Source organism: Myxine glutinosa, chromosome 7 (genome assembly GCF_964187855.1).
Source record: "Myxine glutinosa chromosome 7, kmMyxGlut1.1, whole genome shotgun sequence".
Lineage (NCBI taxonomy): Eukaryota > Metazoa > Chordata > Myxini > Myxiniformes > Myxinidae > Myxine > Myxine glutinosa.
The window spans coordinates 177,184,599-177,204,520 of NC_136267.1; the positions used below are offsets into that span (position 1 = coordinate 177,184,599).

The following is a 19,922-nucleotide window of genomic DNA, read 5'->3' on the forward strand; positions in this document are numbered from 1 at the left end:
GTCTCTTTCTGTCTCTTTCTGTCTCTCTCTCTCTCTCTCTCTCTCTCTCTCTCTCTCTCTCTCTCTCTCTCTCTCTCTTTCTGTCTCTTTCTGTCTCTCTCTCTCTCTCTCTCTCTCTCTCTGTCTCTCTCTCTCTCTCTGACTTGAACGTGGCAGTGCAGAAGTATTTCACCAATTACCACACGAGTATGAAGTGAAGGATGCGTTGAAAATTAAAATATAATAAGACTGATAACACATAGTGTACTTATAACTGTCATAAATGTGATACAATGGCACAGTAGCAGATAACAAACTATTCGCTACACACCCGGCTCCTCCAAGGACACTGGAATGAGGGCATATATACATGAGAGGCATTATTATTTTGAGCAGAGTTCATTTTATTGGTTCTGCTAAAGTCTGTAATCTCAAAAGTGTACGATGGTGCAACAAAGTGACGTCAGCATCAACGTTAACATGCAATTACTTACTTCTGCCCTTGACCTAAATGACACAATGTTGTTCGTTTCACTCCTACTGCAAACACTTCCTGAAAGAAAGGAATTCCAGACAGATTTTCCCTTCTTACATTTGAATCCAAACATTATTACCACGTGATGTATTATTGACATTTTATGACTTCTAACAAACGGTACAAAGAGATCTTGCCAAAGAGTGTTTACCTTTGTTACAAAACATCTCGCACTATCCTTGTTCCACGAATCCCATCCTGCCACCCCACATACCAACCTCTTCCTTTTATTTTGGACCCGTCTTTGTTCTCCTGTTGCGAGAACCCACCTATGAACTGGTTTCATTGGAATTCCAATTGCTTTTGAATAGTTGGCATCTCCTATCGCTTATTCAAGTTTATTTATTTTAACTTTGAAGCATTGTGCTTTGCTTTGAATTAATGGTTGGCTTTACTTTTAATTTGATTTAATTGTTTTAACATTGTTTGCTTTGAAGAACCATTTTATTTATTTTAATTTATATAGTTTATTTATCCATACCATGCGCTACAAAGAAGATTGGCGCTGCCAAAGCAGTTGCTGAGCTACAATACTGGTTGGGTCGCCACTCCAGCCCAGGAAGTCGGGTTGCCGGCGACAGCTTGCCCACTCTTCGCAAATGACACCGTGAGATCTTTAATGTCCAACAACTAATGCTGACAGACGGGACGACAATTTACCGTTCATCCGAGGGACGTCACACACATCGATGAATCACCCTGCCTGCAAAACACCACAATGGCAGTTCATAGCTGGGTCGGGAATCAAACCCAGGCGAGGCAGCTCTGGGGCGAGTGTGCATATCTCTTGGCCACCCTGCCACCCCATCTGCGTTTCAGTAATTAACTCTCTCTTCTTTGACGTCACAACGTTGACTGATATGCCTCCACCCACATTATTAAATCATTATAATACTTGTATCAAGTTTGATTCAAATCCATCCAGCTGTGCCTAAGTTAGCACATTTTTACCTGACATGACCTCTGACCCTTGACCGATTGACCCCAAAATGTAATCAGTTCATGCTTACATCATTATAAGTACCTGTATCAAGTTTGAATTTAAATCCCGTCAACTGCTCACAAGTTCTCACATTTTTACCTGACATGACCTCTGACCTTTAGATTTTGACCTTGGAACCGCAAAAGCAAATCAGTTAATGTTTACATCATTATACATGTCTGTACCAAGTTTGAATTAGATCCCTTTTGCCATTCAAGTTACAGACCTATAACAGACTTTGACCTTTAACCTTTGACATATTGAACCCAAAATCGAATCAGTTAATCCTTACATCATTATACATACCTGTACCAAGTTTGAATTAGATCACTTTAGTCATTTACGAGTTATAGACCTATTAGACTTTGACCTCTTGACCCCAAATTCTAATCATTTAATCTTTACATCATTACACATACGCGTACCAAATTTGAATAAGATCACTTCAGCCATTGCAAGTTATAGACCTATTACAGATTTGACCTTTGACCTTTGATCCCAAAATCTAATCACTTTATCTTTACAATATTATACATACCTGTACAAAGTTTGAATTAGATCACTTCAGCCGTTCACAAATTATAGACCTATTACAGAGTTGACCTTTGACCTAAAAATCTAATGACTTAATCTTTACATCATTATACATACCTGTACCAAGTTTGAATTAGATCACTTCCGCCGTTCTCCAGTTATAAACAAAAACAAAACAGAATAGTCAAACAACAACATAGCCGGGCTTGTTTGATAATTTAGTTTAAGAGGATAATATGACCTCAGTTAGCAGTTAGCAAATAATATAAATATTAATTTATTTTCACTTCAGGTATGGACAGCCGGTTCGTGAATGACTTGGGTAAAAAACGGCAAATGGCAAACGATGAACCAATAAATTCCACATTCCTGTGCCACCTTCAGTCGAATGTCAGCATTGGCAGCACGTTCTCCATGTTTTCATTCCAAACAGCATCATTCATCATTTCAATCACAAATTAATACTATTGTATTAATATATTAAAATATAATGTTAAATCACGATTATATCGATATATTATCAAACCAGCAAACCGTTATTTGTTCACTTCCGGATTCTGGAGCAAGGTCCGTGTCGATCACATTTTCAAAATCATAATTGTATTGAGGAATTTCTTGAAACCTCGTAACTACCTTAGGATACCCGCTGGGACCCCAAAACGTTCCACAGAAGATTATTATATTTCCTGTTAGTAAATTATGTAACTGTAATGGTTACAAAATATGTCCCATTGTCATGTGACCAGATCCTCTGCTCTGATTGGTGTACGTTTGTGGGGACATACGGACAGACAAATGCTGTTCTAGACGGCGTTGCCCGTAAAAATCTATGCATGCCATTGTTACAACTTACATAACACTTTCTATCATAACTCAAATTTCCGAGAGCTAGCCATATTAAAAGTATGATAATAAAAAACAAAACCGTTACCGTCGATTGGTGTAGATAGAGCTCCATACAATTTCCAGCTGTAATACGGTCAAAACATCAGCAAAAGCAATAGCGGTAACTTAAAGACTTCACTACATGGTGAAGTAGTGTAGCTGAGATGGCATCATGTGTCGCACAGCTAATGCCGACATCACGTGTCACACCTTGAATTCTCTCATCACGTGGAATTCTCTCATCTCCCCTTTCTGTTCAGGCTGGAGTTCCCCAAGGTAGTGTTCTGGGCCCTGTGCTTTTTCTGCTCTTCATCAATGATCTCTCCAACTCTCTGGCCCGCATTTCTTCTTCCACCATCTTTAGCCAAGACTTTCTCGGTCTTCCCCGTCCTCTACTTCCTTCTACTTCCACCAGTTGGTGGTCTTTCTGTCTTCTACCGACTCCTCTCCGGCCTTGCTCCCCCAGCTCTCTCTGTGCTGTGTCCCCCAAATATTCCTCCAGGTCGCACAAGATCTGCCTGCAACCGTCTTATGGTGAAATTGCCAAATTCAAGATTCTCTGCTCACCTTCACTCTTTCATTCCCCTTTTCTCCCGCCTCTGGAACAAACTCCCTCACTCTCTTCAATCCCACTCCTCCCTCCAGGTCTTTAAAACACCTGTTCACCACCATCTCTTATGTGTGCTATTTCTTATGGCGCTGTGCTTTTTCTGGTCTTCATCAATGATCTCTCTGACTCTTGAAAATCCTCTCTATCTCTTTGCTGATGACTCCACTCTCTGCCGCTCCATTCCTCATCCCTCAGATCGGCAGTCTGCAGCCTCCTCACTCTCTGCAGACCTGGACAAAATCACAGACTGGTCAAACAAGTGGAACATGTCTTTCAATCCTGACAAATCTCACACTCTTACGATGTCTCTCCGAAAAGATCCGCCTGGAAAACCCTCCCATCTACTTTCTCAACAATCCTCTCCAAGAAGTTCTGTCGCTCAAGCTTTTGGGTCTCACTATCTGCCATGATCTTTCTTGGGAAAGCCACATTTCCAAGCTGGCCTCCAAAGCCAGTTGCAGACTGGGCAATGGGCACCTCCGTCGTGCGAAGTCCTTCCTTGGCACACCTGAGCTCCTCACCACATACAATGCTTTCATCCGCAGCTCAATGGAATACTGCTCTCCCCTCTGGGCTGGTGCACCTGCCTCACACTTAGCTCGGCTTCACGCTGTATACTTATACACAAACCAAAAAAAAAAATACAAAATCTTGGTCTTTTCTACCCCTGTTAATTCACTCCAGATCCACCTCTTTCAATCCTCAACTTATTTCCTGAAATTCCTCGTCGTGTTCATTTGCATTATACCGTGTACCCCTCCCTCCTCCCCAGTCCTCCCCCTTCCACAGATCTACCGACGTCCTTGTTCTCTTCTGTTGTTGTGCTTGTGTGCTTCCCTCTCTCCCCGTCTTATCTCCACTCTCTTCATTGAATGTTTTATGTGTCTGTGTATGGTTTCATGTTCAATGTGTTAGCTCTTACACGGGCCTTGATTCTGTATACGAAAAACAAACAAACGAAAAAACAAACAAACAGGCACAGCTAATGCCGACATCACTTGTCGCACAGCTCATGCCTGCACCGTTTCCAGACAATACAGCTGAGCTGAGGCATGGCAGTTAAACGTCAGCACGCAGACTACCATTGAGGGATCCATATCATCTCGGTGAGGTTGTTTGCAGTGAAACGAAAATGCTTTTATGTGTATATTCTTTGGATCCAGATATCGATGACACATACACACACACACACACACACAAACACACACACAAATACACACACACACACACATGTAAAGACACACAAACACACATATAAACACACATGTAAACACACACACACACACACGTAAACACAAACACACACACACATGTGAACACACGCAAACACACAGGTAAACACACGCAAACACACATGTGAAGACACACAAACACACGTGTAAACACACACACACACGCAAACACAAACACACACACACGCACACATGTGAACACACGCAAACACACACAGGTAAACACACGCAAACACACATGTGAAGACACACAAACACACACAAACACACGTGTAAACACACACGCAAACACAAACACACACACACGCACACATGTGAACACAAGCAAACACACACAGGTAAACACACGCAAACACATGCAAACACACAGGTAAACACTCGCAAACACACATGTGAAGACACACAAACACACGTGTAAACACACACACACAAACATATAAACACACACACACACAAACACGTAAGCGCACACACACACAAACACATAAGCACACAGACACACACAAACACACACACACACACATAAGCACACAGACACACACAAACACATAAGCACACAGACACACACAAACACACACACACACACACACACACACAAACACATAAGCACACAGACACACACAAACACGTAAGCACACACACACACGGAAATACACACACACACACACGTAAACACACACACACACAAACACGTAAGCACACACACACACGGAAATACACACACACACACAAACACACACACACACACACACACACACACACACAAACACATAAGCACACAGACATACACAAACACGTAAGCACACACACACACACGGAAATACACACACACACACGTAAACACACACACACAAACACAAATGTAAACACATGTAAACACACAAACACACGCAAACACATGTAAACACACGCAAACTCACACACACAAACACACATGAAAACACACAAACACATGTAAACACACGCAAACACACACAGATCCTTGAATTAGCAAACTGCGCAGGAACGGAAGAACAATAAGGCAATGAATAGATCGGCCATGTAACGAAGGGATGAAAATGATAATTTAACCGTGTGTCATCCCACAAGGGAACAATGTCAGCCATTGACAAAATCCTCTCCTCCCCTGGCAGTCGGAACTAGGTATACACATATTAGGACTTCGGGTCGTACAACATGAAGAGCTCGAATCACGAATCCAGGTGGAGACAAACAAGAAACATCGTGCGTGGAGCTCATCCACTCGTCGGCTTCCCGCCATATACCGTACCAGCTTCATGCCATATACCGTACCAGCTTCCCACCATATACGGTACCAGCTTCCCGCCATATACCGTACCAGCTTCCCGCCATATACCGTACCAGCTTCCCGCCATATACCGTACCAGCTTCCCGCCATATACCTTTACCAGCTTCCCGCCATATACCGTACCAGCTTCCCGCCATATACCGTACCAGCTTCATGCCATATACCGTACCAGCTTCCCGCCATATACCGTACCAGCTTCCCGCCATATACCGTACCAGCTTCTCGCCATATACCGTACCAGCTTCCCGCCATATACCTTTACCAGCTTCCCGCCATATACCTTTACCAGCTTCCCGCCATATACCGTACCAGCTTCTCGCCATATACCGTACCAGCTTCCCGCCATATACCTTTACCAGCTTCCCGCCATATATACCGTACCAGCTTCCCGCCATATACCGTACCAGCTTCCCGCCATATACCGTACCATGGTATTACAGGGCCGTTACAGAGTCATCGAATTTGGTTCAACAACATTTAACATTTAATAACATCACGATCTCTCACCGTTGGGCACAGAGGTTTGTGCCATGATGAGTGCGGGGAAAGTACAAATGAAGAAACGATAAGACGCTCCAGCTTCTTCCTTCACTCTGTTCGACCCAGGTCCATTCCCACCGCCTAGAGAATGAATAATAAATAATCCATTTCACACCAGGTGGGAGAAACGTTCCAAGGGCAAACCTGGAGGGGTCTCCACACCGCCAACGAAGGCTACGGGTATTGCAGGTTACCCACAGGTTATACTTATACACATTGGTTAAACACACTAGTTATACTTACTGGTTACACATTGGTTATACACATTGGTTACACACACTGGTTATACACACTGGTTGTACTTACTGGTTACACACTGTGACACTGGTTATACACACTGGTTATACACACTGGTTACACACACTGGTTATACACTGGTTATACACTGGTTATACACTGGTTACACATTGGTTATACACACTGGTTGTACTCCCAGGTTACACACAAAGTTATACTCATTGGTTATACACACTGGTTGTACTTACTGGTTACACACTGGTTATACACACGTTACACACATAGTTATACTCATTGGTTATACACACTGGTTGTACTCACAGGTTACACACAAAGTTATACTCATTGGTTATACACACTGGTTGTACTCACTGGTTACACACTGGTTATACTCACAGGTTACACACACTGGTCACCGGTTACCCACTCGTTATACACACTGGTTACACACATAGTTATACTCATTGGTTATACACACTGGTTACACACATAGTTATACTCTTTGGTTATACACACTGGTTACACACATAGTTATACTCATTGGTTATACACACTGGTTACACACAAAGTTATACTCATTGGTTATACACACTGGTTACACACATAGTTATACTCATTGGTTATACACACTGGTTACACACATAGTTATACTCATTGGTTATACACACTGGTTACACACATAGTTATACTCATTGGTTATACACACTGGTTACACACATAGTTATACTCATTGGTTATACACACTGGTTACACACAAAGTTATACTCATTGGTTATACACACTGGTTGTACTCACTGGTTACACGCTGGTTATACTCACAGGTTATACCCACTGGTTAGTCACTGGCTACACACACTGGTTATACACACAGGTTACACACACTGGTCACCGGTTACCCACTCGTTATACACACTGGTTACACACATAGTTATACTCATTGGTTATACACACTGGTTACACACATAGTTATACTCATTGGTTAAACACACTCGTTGTACTCACGTTATACACACTGGTTATACACACGTTATACACACTGGTTATACACATAGTTATACTCACTGGTTACACACATAGTTATACTCATTGGTTATACACACTGGTTACACACATAGTTATACTCATTGATTAATACACACTGGTTACACACATCGTTATACTCACTGGTTACACACACTGGTTGTACTCACTGGTTACACACACTGGTTGTACTCACTGGTTACACACACTGGTTGTACTCACTGGTTACATACACTGGTTGTACTCACTGGTTACACAAATAGTTATACTCACTGGTTATACACACTGGTTACACACATCGTTATACTCACTGGTTACACACACTGGTTGTACTCACTGGTTACACACACTGGTTGTACTCACTGGTTACACACACTGGTTATACACACTGGTTACACACATCGTTATACTCACTGGTTACACACACTGGTTGTACTCACTGGTTACACACACTGGTTGTACTCACTGGTTACACAAATAGTTATACTCATTGGTTATACACACTGGTTACACACATAGTTATACTTATTGGTTATACGCACTGGTTGTACTCACTGGTTACACACATAGTTATACTCATTGGTTATACACATAGTTATACTCACTGGTTACACACATAGTTATACTCATTGGTTATACACACTGGTTGTACTCACAGGTTGCACATTGGTTATACACATAGTTATACACACTGGTTACACACATAATTATACACACTGGTTATACGCACTGGTCACACACATAGTTATACTCATTGGTTATACACACTGGTTATACTCACTGGTTACACACATAGTTATACTCACTGATTACACTCACTGGTTACACCCACTGGTTATACAGATACTGGTTAATCACTGGTTATACTCACTGGTTATATTCGCTGGTTACACTCACTGGTTATACCCAGGGCCCTTTATACACAGAGTTTGGCCAACTCGGTAATAGGCACCATGTTGGAGCCCTATGTCAAGTGCACGCGCGCGTGCGTTCAAGCGTGCATGCATAGACTTACATACTATTAAGTCGATGCGTACATGCAACTTTCTGCGATTAGAGACGGGTTTATTTATATGTTCCCGAGTTTCATTCATTGATTAGTCACTTTAGGGCTTTAATATAGCGCCTGTTGTCACGTGATCGCTAAAAACTGAAACTGAGTTGGCCAAACTCTGTGTATAAAGGGCTCTGGTTATACCCAATGGTTATACTGTAGCGGTTGCCGCTGAGCATACACAATCGCCTTACACCTGCCGAAGACGCAACCAGGGAGCGATCACTGTACCGGGCTCGCCCAGGCCGCCCGGACATGCCCAGACGCGCCTTTCCCGGGCTCGCCCAGGCCGCACGGGCACGTCCAGACTCGCCTTTCCCGGGCATGCCCAGACTCGCCTTTCCCGGGTTCGCCCAGGCTGCCCGGGCACGCCCAGTCTCGCCTTTCCCGGACTCGCCCAGGCCACCCGGGCACGCCGTCTCGCCTTTCCCAGGCAAACGCTCCGGCATGACGTGTTTGATTGCATATATATATTGCTGCCCGATAAACGGGCTTTTCAGAGTACCCGAGTTTTGGTTTGCTCAATAAAGAAGCTCGGACGAATTCCCGTCTTTTGTCGCGTCAATCCTTTCGACTCGCGTAGGAGCACAGCTCCTTCACTGGTGACCCCTGACATGGACACGGCAGTTGCCCTTAAACTGCCTACCTTCTGGGAGGCTCACGCGGCGGTTTGGTTCGCCCAGGCGGACTCCCAGTTTGCCCTGCGAGGCATTACCGCCGACGACACCCGCTTCCACCATGTGGTAGCGGCACTCGGCTCCGCCACCACGGCCCGCGCCCTGAGCCTCCTCCAGCACCCGCCAGCCGCTGACAAGTATGGCGCGATCAAGACGCTCCTCCTCGACGCATTCGCCCTCTCACCGGCAGAACGTGCACGACGCGTGCTCGACCTGCCCGAGCTCGGTGACACGCGCCCGTCCGAGCAAATGGACTACATGCTCTCGCTGCTCGGTGAGCACTCCCTGGATTTTCTTTTCCGGGAGCTGTTCCTCCGCCAGCTGCCTAGCCAGGTACGCTTCGCCCTGGCAGGCACGCAGATCACGGATCCCCGCGCCCTCGCCAGGGAAGCCGACAAGATCGCCTCGGCAGGCCAGCACATCGGGGCGGCTACCTGGAGCCCGCCGCCGTCCGAGGCGACACCCATGGCACCCGAGCGCCCGGTGCGGTTGGAGGCCGAACTGCCGGTGCAACTGGCGGCCGCCACGCCGCGCCGACTGCTTCCAACATGACGGCCGGGGCCTCCACTTGACCAGGCATGGTGTTATTACCACGCTAGGTTCGGACAAAAGGCTCGGACATGCCGACCCCCGTGCACTTTCGGCAAGCCGGGAAACGGCCGGGCCGGCGTTCATTACCAGCCATGAGCGCCGGCCACTCGGGCAACTTGCTTTTCATCAAGGACAAAGCGTCACGGCGGCGTTTTCTTTGTGACACCGGCGCCCAACTGAGCGTCATACCCGCCTCCGAGCAGGACAGGCAGACCGCCGTTTGCGGCCCCTCCTTGGTCGTTGCCAACGGATCGGCCATCCGCACCTTCGGCCCGTGCAACGTCACCCTCTGCTTCGGCAGCCAGCGCTTTAATTGGACCTTTGTGACGGCAAGCGTGCCCATGGCTTTGCTAGGCGCCGACTTCCTCTGCGCGCACGGGCTGCTGGTCGACATAAAACGGCGTCGCCTTGTCAACGCCGAGACTTTCAGCTCCCTGGCATGCACGATGAGCAGCTCCGTGCCGACCGAACTAGCATGCGCCCTCCCGCCGGCGAACGAGTTCGCTCGCCTGCTCGCAGAGTTCCCGGCCCTCACGCGGCCGATGTTTTCGGCCGTCGCAGTGAGACATGGTATCGAGCACCACATACCCACTACGGGCCCGCCGGTCTACGCCAGAGCCCGCCGCCTCGACCCGGCCAGGCTCGCCATGGCAAAGGCCGAGTTCGACGCGTTGGAGCACCTCGGCATCGTGCGGCGCTCCGATAGCGCGTGGGCCTCGCCACTGCACATCGTGCCGAAGCCGGGGGGCGGCTGGCGACCATGTGGCGACTACCGCTGCCTCAATGACGTTACCACACCCGACAGGTATCCGGTCCCGCACATCCAGGACTTTTCCGCCCGTTTGGCGGGGCGGGTCATTTTCTCGAAAATTGACTTAATACGGGGATACCACCAGGTACCTGTCAGGCCGGCCGACGTCCCAAAAACGGTCGTCATCACACCGTTCGGCCTGTTCGAATTCCTGAGGATGCCGTTTGGCCTCAAGAACGCGGCCCAGGCGTTCCAGCGCTTGATGGACAGTGTGCTGCGCCACCTGCCGGTTCCTCTTCGTCTACCTGGACGACATCCTCGTCGCCAGCACGTCCCGGGCCGAGCACCTCCTCCACCTCCGAACACTGTTCGGGCGCCTCAGCGAGCACTGGCTTAATCATCAACCCGGCCAAATGCCACTTCGGCACGATGGCCGTTGACTTTTTGGGCCACCACATCACCAGGAACGGGGCCATGCCGCTGCCAACCAAGGTCGAGGCCATCACCGAGTTCCCGCGTCCCTGCTCCATCAAGGCCCTGCAGGAGTTCCTCGGCATGGTGAATTTTTACAACCGTTTCGTGCCCCGCGCTGCTCAGCTCATGCGGCCCCTTTATGAAGCCCTCCGGGGCAAGCCGGCCAAGCATGACGTCGTCTGGTCCGCAGCCATGGACGCGGCATTCACAGGCACAAAGCTGGCCCTCGCCGACGCAACGCTGCTTGCTCACCCGGTGCTCGACGCTCCCATCGCCCTCACTACGGATGCCTCCGACTACGCGGTGGGCGCCGTACATGAACAATGGGTGAACGGGGTTTGGCAGCCACTCACTTTTTTTAGCCGGCAACTCTGGCCGAACGAGCTAAATTATAGCACATTTGACCGCGAGCTCCTCGGTCTATACCTGGCTGTTCGCCATTTCCGCCACCTCCTGGAGGGCCGCCCGTTCACGGTTTTCGCCGACCACAAGCCATTGGTTTACGCAATGGCCAAAGTCACGGAGCCGTGGTCGGCCCGCCAGCAGCGCCACCTCTCCGCCGTGTCGGAGTTTACCACGGACATCCGGCATGTCGCCGGAAAAGACAACGCCGTGGCCGACTGTCTTTCTCGGGCCAGCGCGAACGCGGTCCACCTCGGCGTGGACTTCGTGCTTATGGCGGCTGACCAGACCACCGATACCACGGTGCAAGCCCTCCGGGCGGCGGACACGGGCCTCCGCCTGGCCGACGTCCCCTTCGCGGACACTGTCCTGCTCTGCGACGTCTCCCAAGGCCAGCCTTGCCCCGTCGTGCCCGTTACCTGGCAGCGCCACGTTTTCGCCTCCCTCCACGGCCTTTCCCACCCGGGCCGGAAAGCTTCCCAGAAGCTGGTGTCAGCGCGTTTCGTCTGGCACGGACTTCGACGGGACCAAGGTCCACCGCCACACCCAGGCCCCGCTGGCACCTTTCACCATGCCCGAATGGCGTTTCGACCACGTCAACGTGGACCTGGTGGGCCCCCTTCCCCCATCACGATGTTTCACACACCTGCTCACCATGGTGGACAGGACCACCAGGTGGCCGGAGGCCGTTCCCCTCGTTTCCACCACCACCGCCGACGTGGTGCAGGCTTTCATCACCACCTGGGTCGCCTGTTTCAGCGCACCGGCGGACATCTCTTCGGACCGCGGTCCGCAGTTCACCTCCGAGCTGTGGGGCGCGGTCGCCCGCAACCTGGGGGTCAAGCTCCACCGTACCACGGCCTACCACCCCCAAGCCAATGGGTTGTGCGAGCGTTTTCACCGCTTCATGAAGGCCACGCTCATGGCCGGCCTTCAGGACGGCGGTTGGGCCGACCGGCTGCCGTGGGTCCTTTTGGGCCTCCGCACGGCCCCCAAGGAGGACCTCCAGGCGTCCACCACCGAGCTCGTCTACGGCCAGCCGCTACGCATCCCGGGCGAATTCGTGCCCGACGCCACCAGTCCCTGGTCCGCAGCTCGCCAGCGCTCGGACCTCCAGGACGCTGCCCGAAGGTTTGCCCCCGTGCCAACGCCCCGCCATGGTGGCCCCCAGTCCTACGTCCCCCCAGCGCTTCGCACAGCGGAGTACGTTTTTGTGCGTCATGACGCACACCGGGGGCCACTCCGGCCGCCGTATGACGGGCCCTTCCGGGCCCTGCGACGGGACGACAAGTCTTTCGTCGTCGACGTCGGCGGCAGGTCGGACCGGATTTCGGTGGACCGCCTCAAGCCGGCGCACTTGGACGTCGACCAACCACCACGGTTGGCCCTTCCTCCGCGGCGAGGCCGCCCCCCGTCCACGGTTCCCCCCGCTCGACCACCCACCACCACACCGGACCCCCCCCCCCCACGACCCTCCAGGGGTCGCTTCGGCCGGGTCATCAGGACCCCCCTTAAATTGACCCTGCCGGTGCAAGTCGATTCTGGGGGGGCGCGTGTAGCGGTTGCCGCTGAGCATACACAATCGCCTTACACCTGCCGAAGACGCAACCAGGGAGCGATCACTGTACCGGGCTCGCCCAGGCCGCCCGGACATGCCCAGACGCGCCTTTTCCGGGCATGCCCGGACTCGCCTTTCCCGAGCTCGCCCAGGCCACCCGGGCACGTCCAGACTCGCCTTTCCCGGGCATGCCCAGACTCGCCTTTCCCGGGCTCGCCCAGGCCACCCGGGCACGCCCAGTCTCGCCTTTCCCAGGCATGCCCAGACTTGCCTTTCCCGGGCTCGCCCAGTCCGCCCGGGCACGCCCGGTCTCGCCTTTCCCAGGCATGTCCAGACTCGCCTTTCCCGGGCTCGCCCAGGCCGCCCGGGCACGCCCAGTCTCGCCTTTCCCGGGCAAACGCTCCGGCATGATGTGTTTGATTGCATATATATATATTGCTGCCCGATAAACGGGCTTTTCAGAGTACCCGAGTTTTGGTTTGCTCAACAAAGAAGCTCGGACGAATTCCCGTCTTTTGTCGCGTCAATCCTTTCGACTCGCGTAGGAGCACAGCTCCTTCAATACTAACCTGTTACACCCACTTGTTGTACCTACTGGTTAGACCCACTGGTTATACCCACTGGTTATACCCAATGGCTACTATACCCACTGGTCACAACAACTGGTTATACCCAATGGTTATACTCACTAGTTACACCCACATGTTACACCCACATGTTATACTCACTGGTTACACCCACTGGTTGCACCAAGTAGTTATACCCAATGGTTATACCCAATGGTTATACCCACTGGTCAAACCAACTGGTTATACCCAATGGTTATACTCACTGGTTACACATACTGGTTATACACATCGTTATACTCAATGGTTACCCACTGGTTACCCAATGGTTATACCCACCATGGCTACACCCACTGGTTATACCCACTAGTTACACCCACTGATTATACTCACTGGTTAATGCAAGTTTTCCTTCCTGAGACTCAATATAATCTCATGATTTTTTTTCTTTCTCGTACTGCACAGCTACCCATTACCATTACAGCCTCCATCATTCCTTGAACCACGTCGGCAGTCATCGTCCCCACCATCTTTTTACTCCAAAACTCTTTTTCTTGCTGATTCCTTCTGAGATAACTGCACTGCCATCACCAATCGTCTGCAGTGTACAACAACGTGTATCTTTTCCCTAACACACTAGCTCTATCGCCTCTGTAATATGTCTCATATGCACAAATCCCAAAATGTGGCAATAATAGGAGCAGTTAAAATAGGGACAGTAGTAGTAGTAGTAGTAGTAGTAGTAGTAGTAGTAGTAGTAGTAGTGGTAGTAGTAGTAGTAGTAGTAGTAGTAGTAGTAGTAGTAGTAGTACGACAAAGACAGAACATCCTCCTGCAATCTTGAATACCTCCACTCCAGTTTCTCTCATTGTACCGGCCATTTAGTGTTCCTACATGATTCCCTCTTCATCAATGACCTGGATTTTGGCCCAAGTCCTTCACGCAAAATTGCTGGCCAAGCCTGACATTAAAATGGAGCCGATTGGGCAAGAATTAGCATTTTGCAAATAACAAGGGTGCAACGACAACTCGGTTAATCTACACGAAAGACATCATGTGATCTTTCAATGCCGACCACCTAAGCTAACAGACAGGTCCCCAGCTTTATTTGCTTGGAATTGAACAAACACCAAAACATGAAGACATTCCTCAGTATTGTAGTGCCAGTTTTATTTTTGTCTTCATCAGTTAATTAATAACAAATATGTAAAATCTTCACATTTCATCACGGGGCAGTGTACAGAGATCCTTATCTACATGAGTCGAAAAGCTCGTCAAAATGACAGGTTGGAACAGTTTATTTAACGGTACAGCATTGTGAGAGTGCCAAAGTCGTTAGCCGAAGCCTTACGAATTTTTGTGTCCTCTGGGTCATGTGGGTCAACAATACCCACGACCACCCCACATCCCATCCCCTCACAATCCCCCATAAACCTAGCTAACAATACCCAAGACCACCCAACCCCCTCCCCCATCCCCTCAAAATCCCCCATCAACCATCACTCTCGCGAACAATACTCACGACCACCCCTCACCCATTCCCTCACAATCCCCCATTAACCATCACCCTGGCTAAAAATACCCAAGACCACCCAACCCCCCTCCCACATCCCCTCACAATCCCCCATCAACCATCACTCTAGCTAACAAAACCCACGACCACCTCACACACCCCTCACCCCACTCCACTCCACCATTCCCTCACAATCCACCATCAACTGTCACCCTAGCTAACACTACCCATGACCACCCACCCACACCCTTCCCCCCTTCATCGTCCCCAACCAGTATCAGAATCCGAGCTCGGAATGCACTATTTGTCTATGTACCGTCGCCGTCAGGATCACGGTGCGGTTCACAATGTGATGTCACTGGCAATCTCGAAAATCGACACTCTAGGGCATCAGTCTTTCTGGTCTTTGGGGTCTTCAGGTCTTTTCGGCCTTTTGGGTCTTTAAGGGTCTTCAGGATCGTTTTGGGTCTTTTTGATCTTTTCAGTCTGTTGGTCTTTGGGGTCTTTTGGGTCCTCAGGGTCTTTTGGTTCCTCTGGATCCTCGGTGTATTTTGGGGTATTTAGGGTCCTTGGGGTATTTTGGGTCCTCAGGGTCTTCTCGGTCTTTTGGGTCCTCTGGGGTGGGGGGGGGGGGGGGTTGGGGAGGAAGGGGAGAGGTTTGGGGGTGGGGGTCTTTTGAGTCCTCTGGGTACTTTAGGTTAAGCATTTCAGGTTACAATTGTGGGTGGCGTCAGGTCAGCTGTCCAACCAATGGGTGAAGAGCGGACATACATATATACATACATACATAATCGTAAACACCTGTTCCATTATATATAGAAGATCCTCAGATACCGAGTCGTGATTGGTTTTTACAAACTTGCTATGGGACGTTAAAAAACCCATCAGAACAATAATTAATTACAATGAAATCATGAACAAAAATAATTAGAGCCAAATTCAGAAAGCCATGTTCTCATGTATTATTAATAATGACACAGGATGAACGGATGAACGGATGAATGGATGAATGGATGTCACTGATGTGTAAACAAGTGTGTGCAATGAAACCATGAACATCCAGTGAGTTTTCAACTCGTCTGTTGTTCATGCTCTCATCGGGTTGATCATGTATTCAGTATATTCTAAAGTCAAACACACAAAGGGAACTGTATCCTCAACTACGTCACTGTTATCATGTGTGGTCAGCTTGTGCACGTACACAATAGGGAAGAGCATCAGCTGAAAAGCTCAAAATATTTAAATAAAGTATACATTTAAGAGCGAACATGTAGAGGGAATGATAAGACTTTGCTTGTCGCCAAACTTTGTAAATCGTGTTGTCAAACTTACGAAAGCAGGAAGATGTTTGCACCAAATGTTTAAAAAAAAAATTCTGTAAATCCAAATCCAGCAGTTCCAAGTCTGTGAGGAGGGAAATCATTAACGTTTGCGCCATTCTTATACACATACATACTTTGGGAACTGATAAGGTGACAGAACAAAACAACCTGTTTTCAACCGATAATATATAACTGGGAGATTGTGCACTTTACAATATGTTCACTTCTCAAACAAGATATTTGATATCTCTTGGCATATTCTGCAACAAATGTAATTTGTTTTAAGGTATTATACTGAACAACAACAACAACAACAAAAAATAAACACCTACCCATTATCACAAACAGCAGTTGGATTGTCTGCTTCACCGAAATAATACCCATATCATCGACGTTTAGCACGAATACACCAGTGACATTGAAACGTCATCAATAAAATTCCTTTGAACGTGCGCACGTAGCAAAATAATTACCCCAAGCTCTCACACCATGATATAACATGCTATCAATGCTACAAATGGGGAACATGATTGTAAAGTTTTCATTCTATATGATAAAAAATGAGGGAGAAGATAGGTTTTAAAGGTTTATGCGTCAAATCATCAAAGCTCCCAAACAATGTGACCTACAACGTCACAGCCCCCCCCCCCCCCGAACGTTTTGTTTGTCATGGGTATGCGGTCATGCATGAAAAGTTTGGGCTCCATCTATTCAACCTTTATGGAGAAAAGGGGTTTTTAGTGGTTTTAAGGCTTGTCCCTTAAAACAATATGGCGTCCGAATCACGTTACCCATGACGGCATAATTTATTTTTTCTGCATCAATTTATCCCTAGATGATGCTCAAGAAATTTCATCCGGATCGGATGAGGTTTTTTTACTTGTCGAATTATGACGTCATAATGGAGGCACCAATGGCATCCTCATTCACATAAAAGTTGTTCTCCACGGAGAATTCTTTACAATGAGCCATGTATCAATTTTTTGTATGAGCCATGTATCAGCGCTTTTGGAGATGTCGAGGTGCAATTTTTTTTTTTTTTTTTTTTTTTTTTGTATACTGAATCGAGGCTCGTGAAAGAGCTGACATTTACTTCACAAACAAATCAACCAGACAAACAAAATATATAAAAAGAGGGAGCGGAATACAAGAGAAGGGGAAGCACACAAACACTTGAGAGCACACAACATTTAAGAGCAGGGAGATGTGTGGAAGGGAGAGGGCTTGGGGGGAGGAGGCGTGGGAAGGGGGGGGGGGGGTGGGAGAAGTATAAAACACAAGGACACCAAGGACTTCCAGGACAGAAGTTGGTATTTCAAAAAAGTGGAATTGGGGTGAATTTAGCGGGGATAGAAAAGATCAAGGTTTTGGATGGGGGAAGATAAGAGATGGTGGTGAATAGCTGTTTTAAAGAGCTGGAGGGTGGAGTGGGATTGAAGAGAGTGAGGGAGTTTGTTCCAGAGGCGGGAGAACAATGAAGGAGTGAAGGTGAGCAGAGAGTCTTGATTTTGGCAGTTTAACCATAAGAGGGTTGCAGGCAGATCTTGAGCGACCTGTCGGAATATTTGCGGGACAGAGCCCAGAGAGAGCTGGGGGGGCAAGGCCAGAGAGGAGTCGGTAGAAGACGGAAAGACCACCAACCTGCCTGCGGTGAGTGAGTGAGAGGCCCTTGGAGTTAGCTTCATCGCGGGAGATTCCAATGATTCTGATTGCTTTGGTTTCAACAGCGTTAAGATGAGCTAGGTGTGAGGCAGGAGCACCAGCCCAGAGGGGAGAACAGTATTCCATTGAGCTGCGGATGAAAGCCTTGTATGTGGTGAGGAGCTCAGGTGTGCCAAGGAAGGACTTCGCACGACGGAGGATGCCCAGTCGACGACTGGCTTTGGAGGCCGGATTTGAAATGTGGTTTTCCCAGGAAAGCTCATGGCAGATAGTGAGACCCAAAAGCTTGAGTGACAGAACTTCTTGGAGAGGATTATTCAGAAAGTCGATGTGAGGGTTGTCCAGTCGGTATTTTCGGAGAGACATCGTAAGAGTGTGAGATTTGTCCGGATTGAAAGACATGTTCCACTTCTTTGCCCAGTCTGTGATTTTGTCCAGGTCTGCAGAGAGTGAGGAGGCTGCAGACTGCCGATCTGAGGGATGAAGAATGGAGCGACAGAGAGTAGAGTCATCAGCAAAGAGATAGAGAGGATTTTCAAGAGAGTCAGAGAGATCATTGATGAAGACCAGAAAAAGCACAGGGCCCAGAACACTGCCTTGGGGAACTCCAGCCTGAACAGGAAGAGGAGTTGAGAGAAACCCATTCAGGGCCTCACGTTGACTACGACTAGAGAGGAAGTCCGCCAGCCATGCGTGGAGATTTCCATGGATACCAACAGAGGAGAGTTTGGTGAGCAGAGCGGGGTGCCAGACCGTATCAAAGGCACGTGATATGTCAAGGGAGACAGCTCTAATTTCCTGTTTGGCATTGAGGACCTCCATCCATTGTTGAGAAAGCAGAAGCAGCATGTCCAGAGTAGAGTGACCAGGTCTGAAACCAAATTGATGATCAGAGATCAAGCCATTGGAGAAGAGGAAAGATTTAATATCTGAAGCAATGATGGATTCCATGACTTTGCTGATAATTGGGAGAAGGCTGATTGGTCTGTAGTTCCTGGGATCTGTTTTTGCGCCTTTTTTGTGCAAAGCGGTGATGTTGGCAGATTTCCAAGCAGATGGCAGATGACCTTGAGCAAAAGAGAGGGTGAAGAGAACAGAGAGAGGGAGTGAAAGAGCGGAAGAACAAGATTTTAGGACCCGTGGGCTGATGCCGTCAGGTCCAGTTGCAGAATCAGAGTCGAGGGTTGAAAGAAACTTTTCCACCTTGTCAGGAGGAAAGGATACAGAGTCCAGGAGCAGCTGGGTACGACTGGGTACGGTGGGTACAGAGAGGGATGGGTTTGGGACACGAGATTTAGAGGCAAACACAGAGTTGAGGCATTCAGCTTTTTCACGTGCGGAGTCAGCCGTGTGGCCGTTTGAGGTGAGGGAGGGGATGGCGGGGGAAAAAACACCAGAAACAGATTTCACCAGACGCCACCAGGATTTGGAAGAGGGAGACAGATAAGAGAGTTCTGTCCTGAGAATGGAGAGATATTGTTTCCTGGCT

At 48.5% G+C, this 19,922-nt stretch overlaps 1 protein-coding gene across 5 annotated transcripts in view; it reads right to left on the reverse strand.

Annotated features, from left to right (window-relative positions):
• Positions 1–16,935, reverse strand: part of LOC137431859 (sterol O-acyltransferase 1) — a 97,992-nt gene extending 81,057 nt beyond the window's left edge. Inside the window, exons 1-3 of one of the 5 annotated variants that reach the window (XM_078782577.1) lie at positions 16,782–16,935; positions 6,574–6,687; positions 474–532 (exon numbers count right to left, since the gene is read on the reverse strand). In XM_078782577.1, the coding sequence (XP_078638703.1) occupies positions 474–532; positions 6,574–6,687; positions 16,782–16,899 (291 nt within the window). In that variant the 5' untranslated portion in view covers positions 16,900–16,935. Of the gene's footprint in view, positions 1–473; positions 533–995; positions 1,218–6,573; positions 6,789–16,781 lie in introns of those variants that run through there. The other 4 variants (XM_078782578.1, XM_078782579.1, XM_068123629.2 and 1 more) reach the window with 4 other exon arrangements.
• Positions 16,936–19,922: the final 2,987 nt, after the last annotated feature.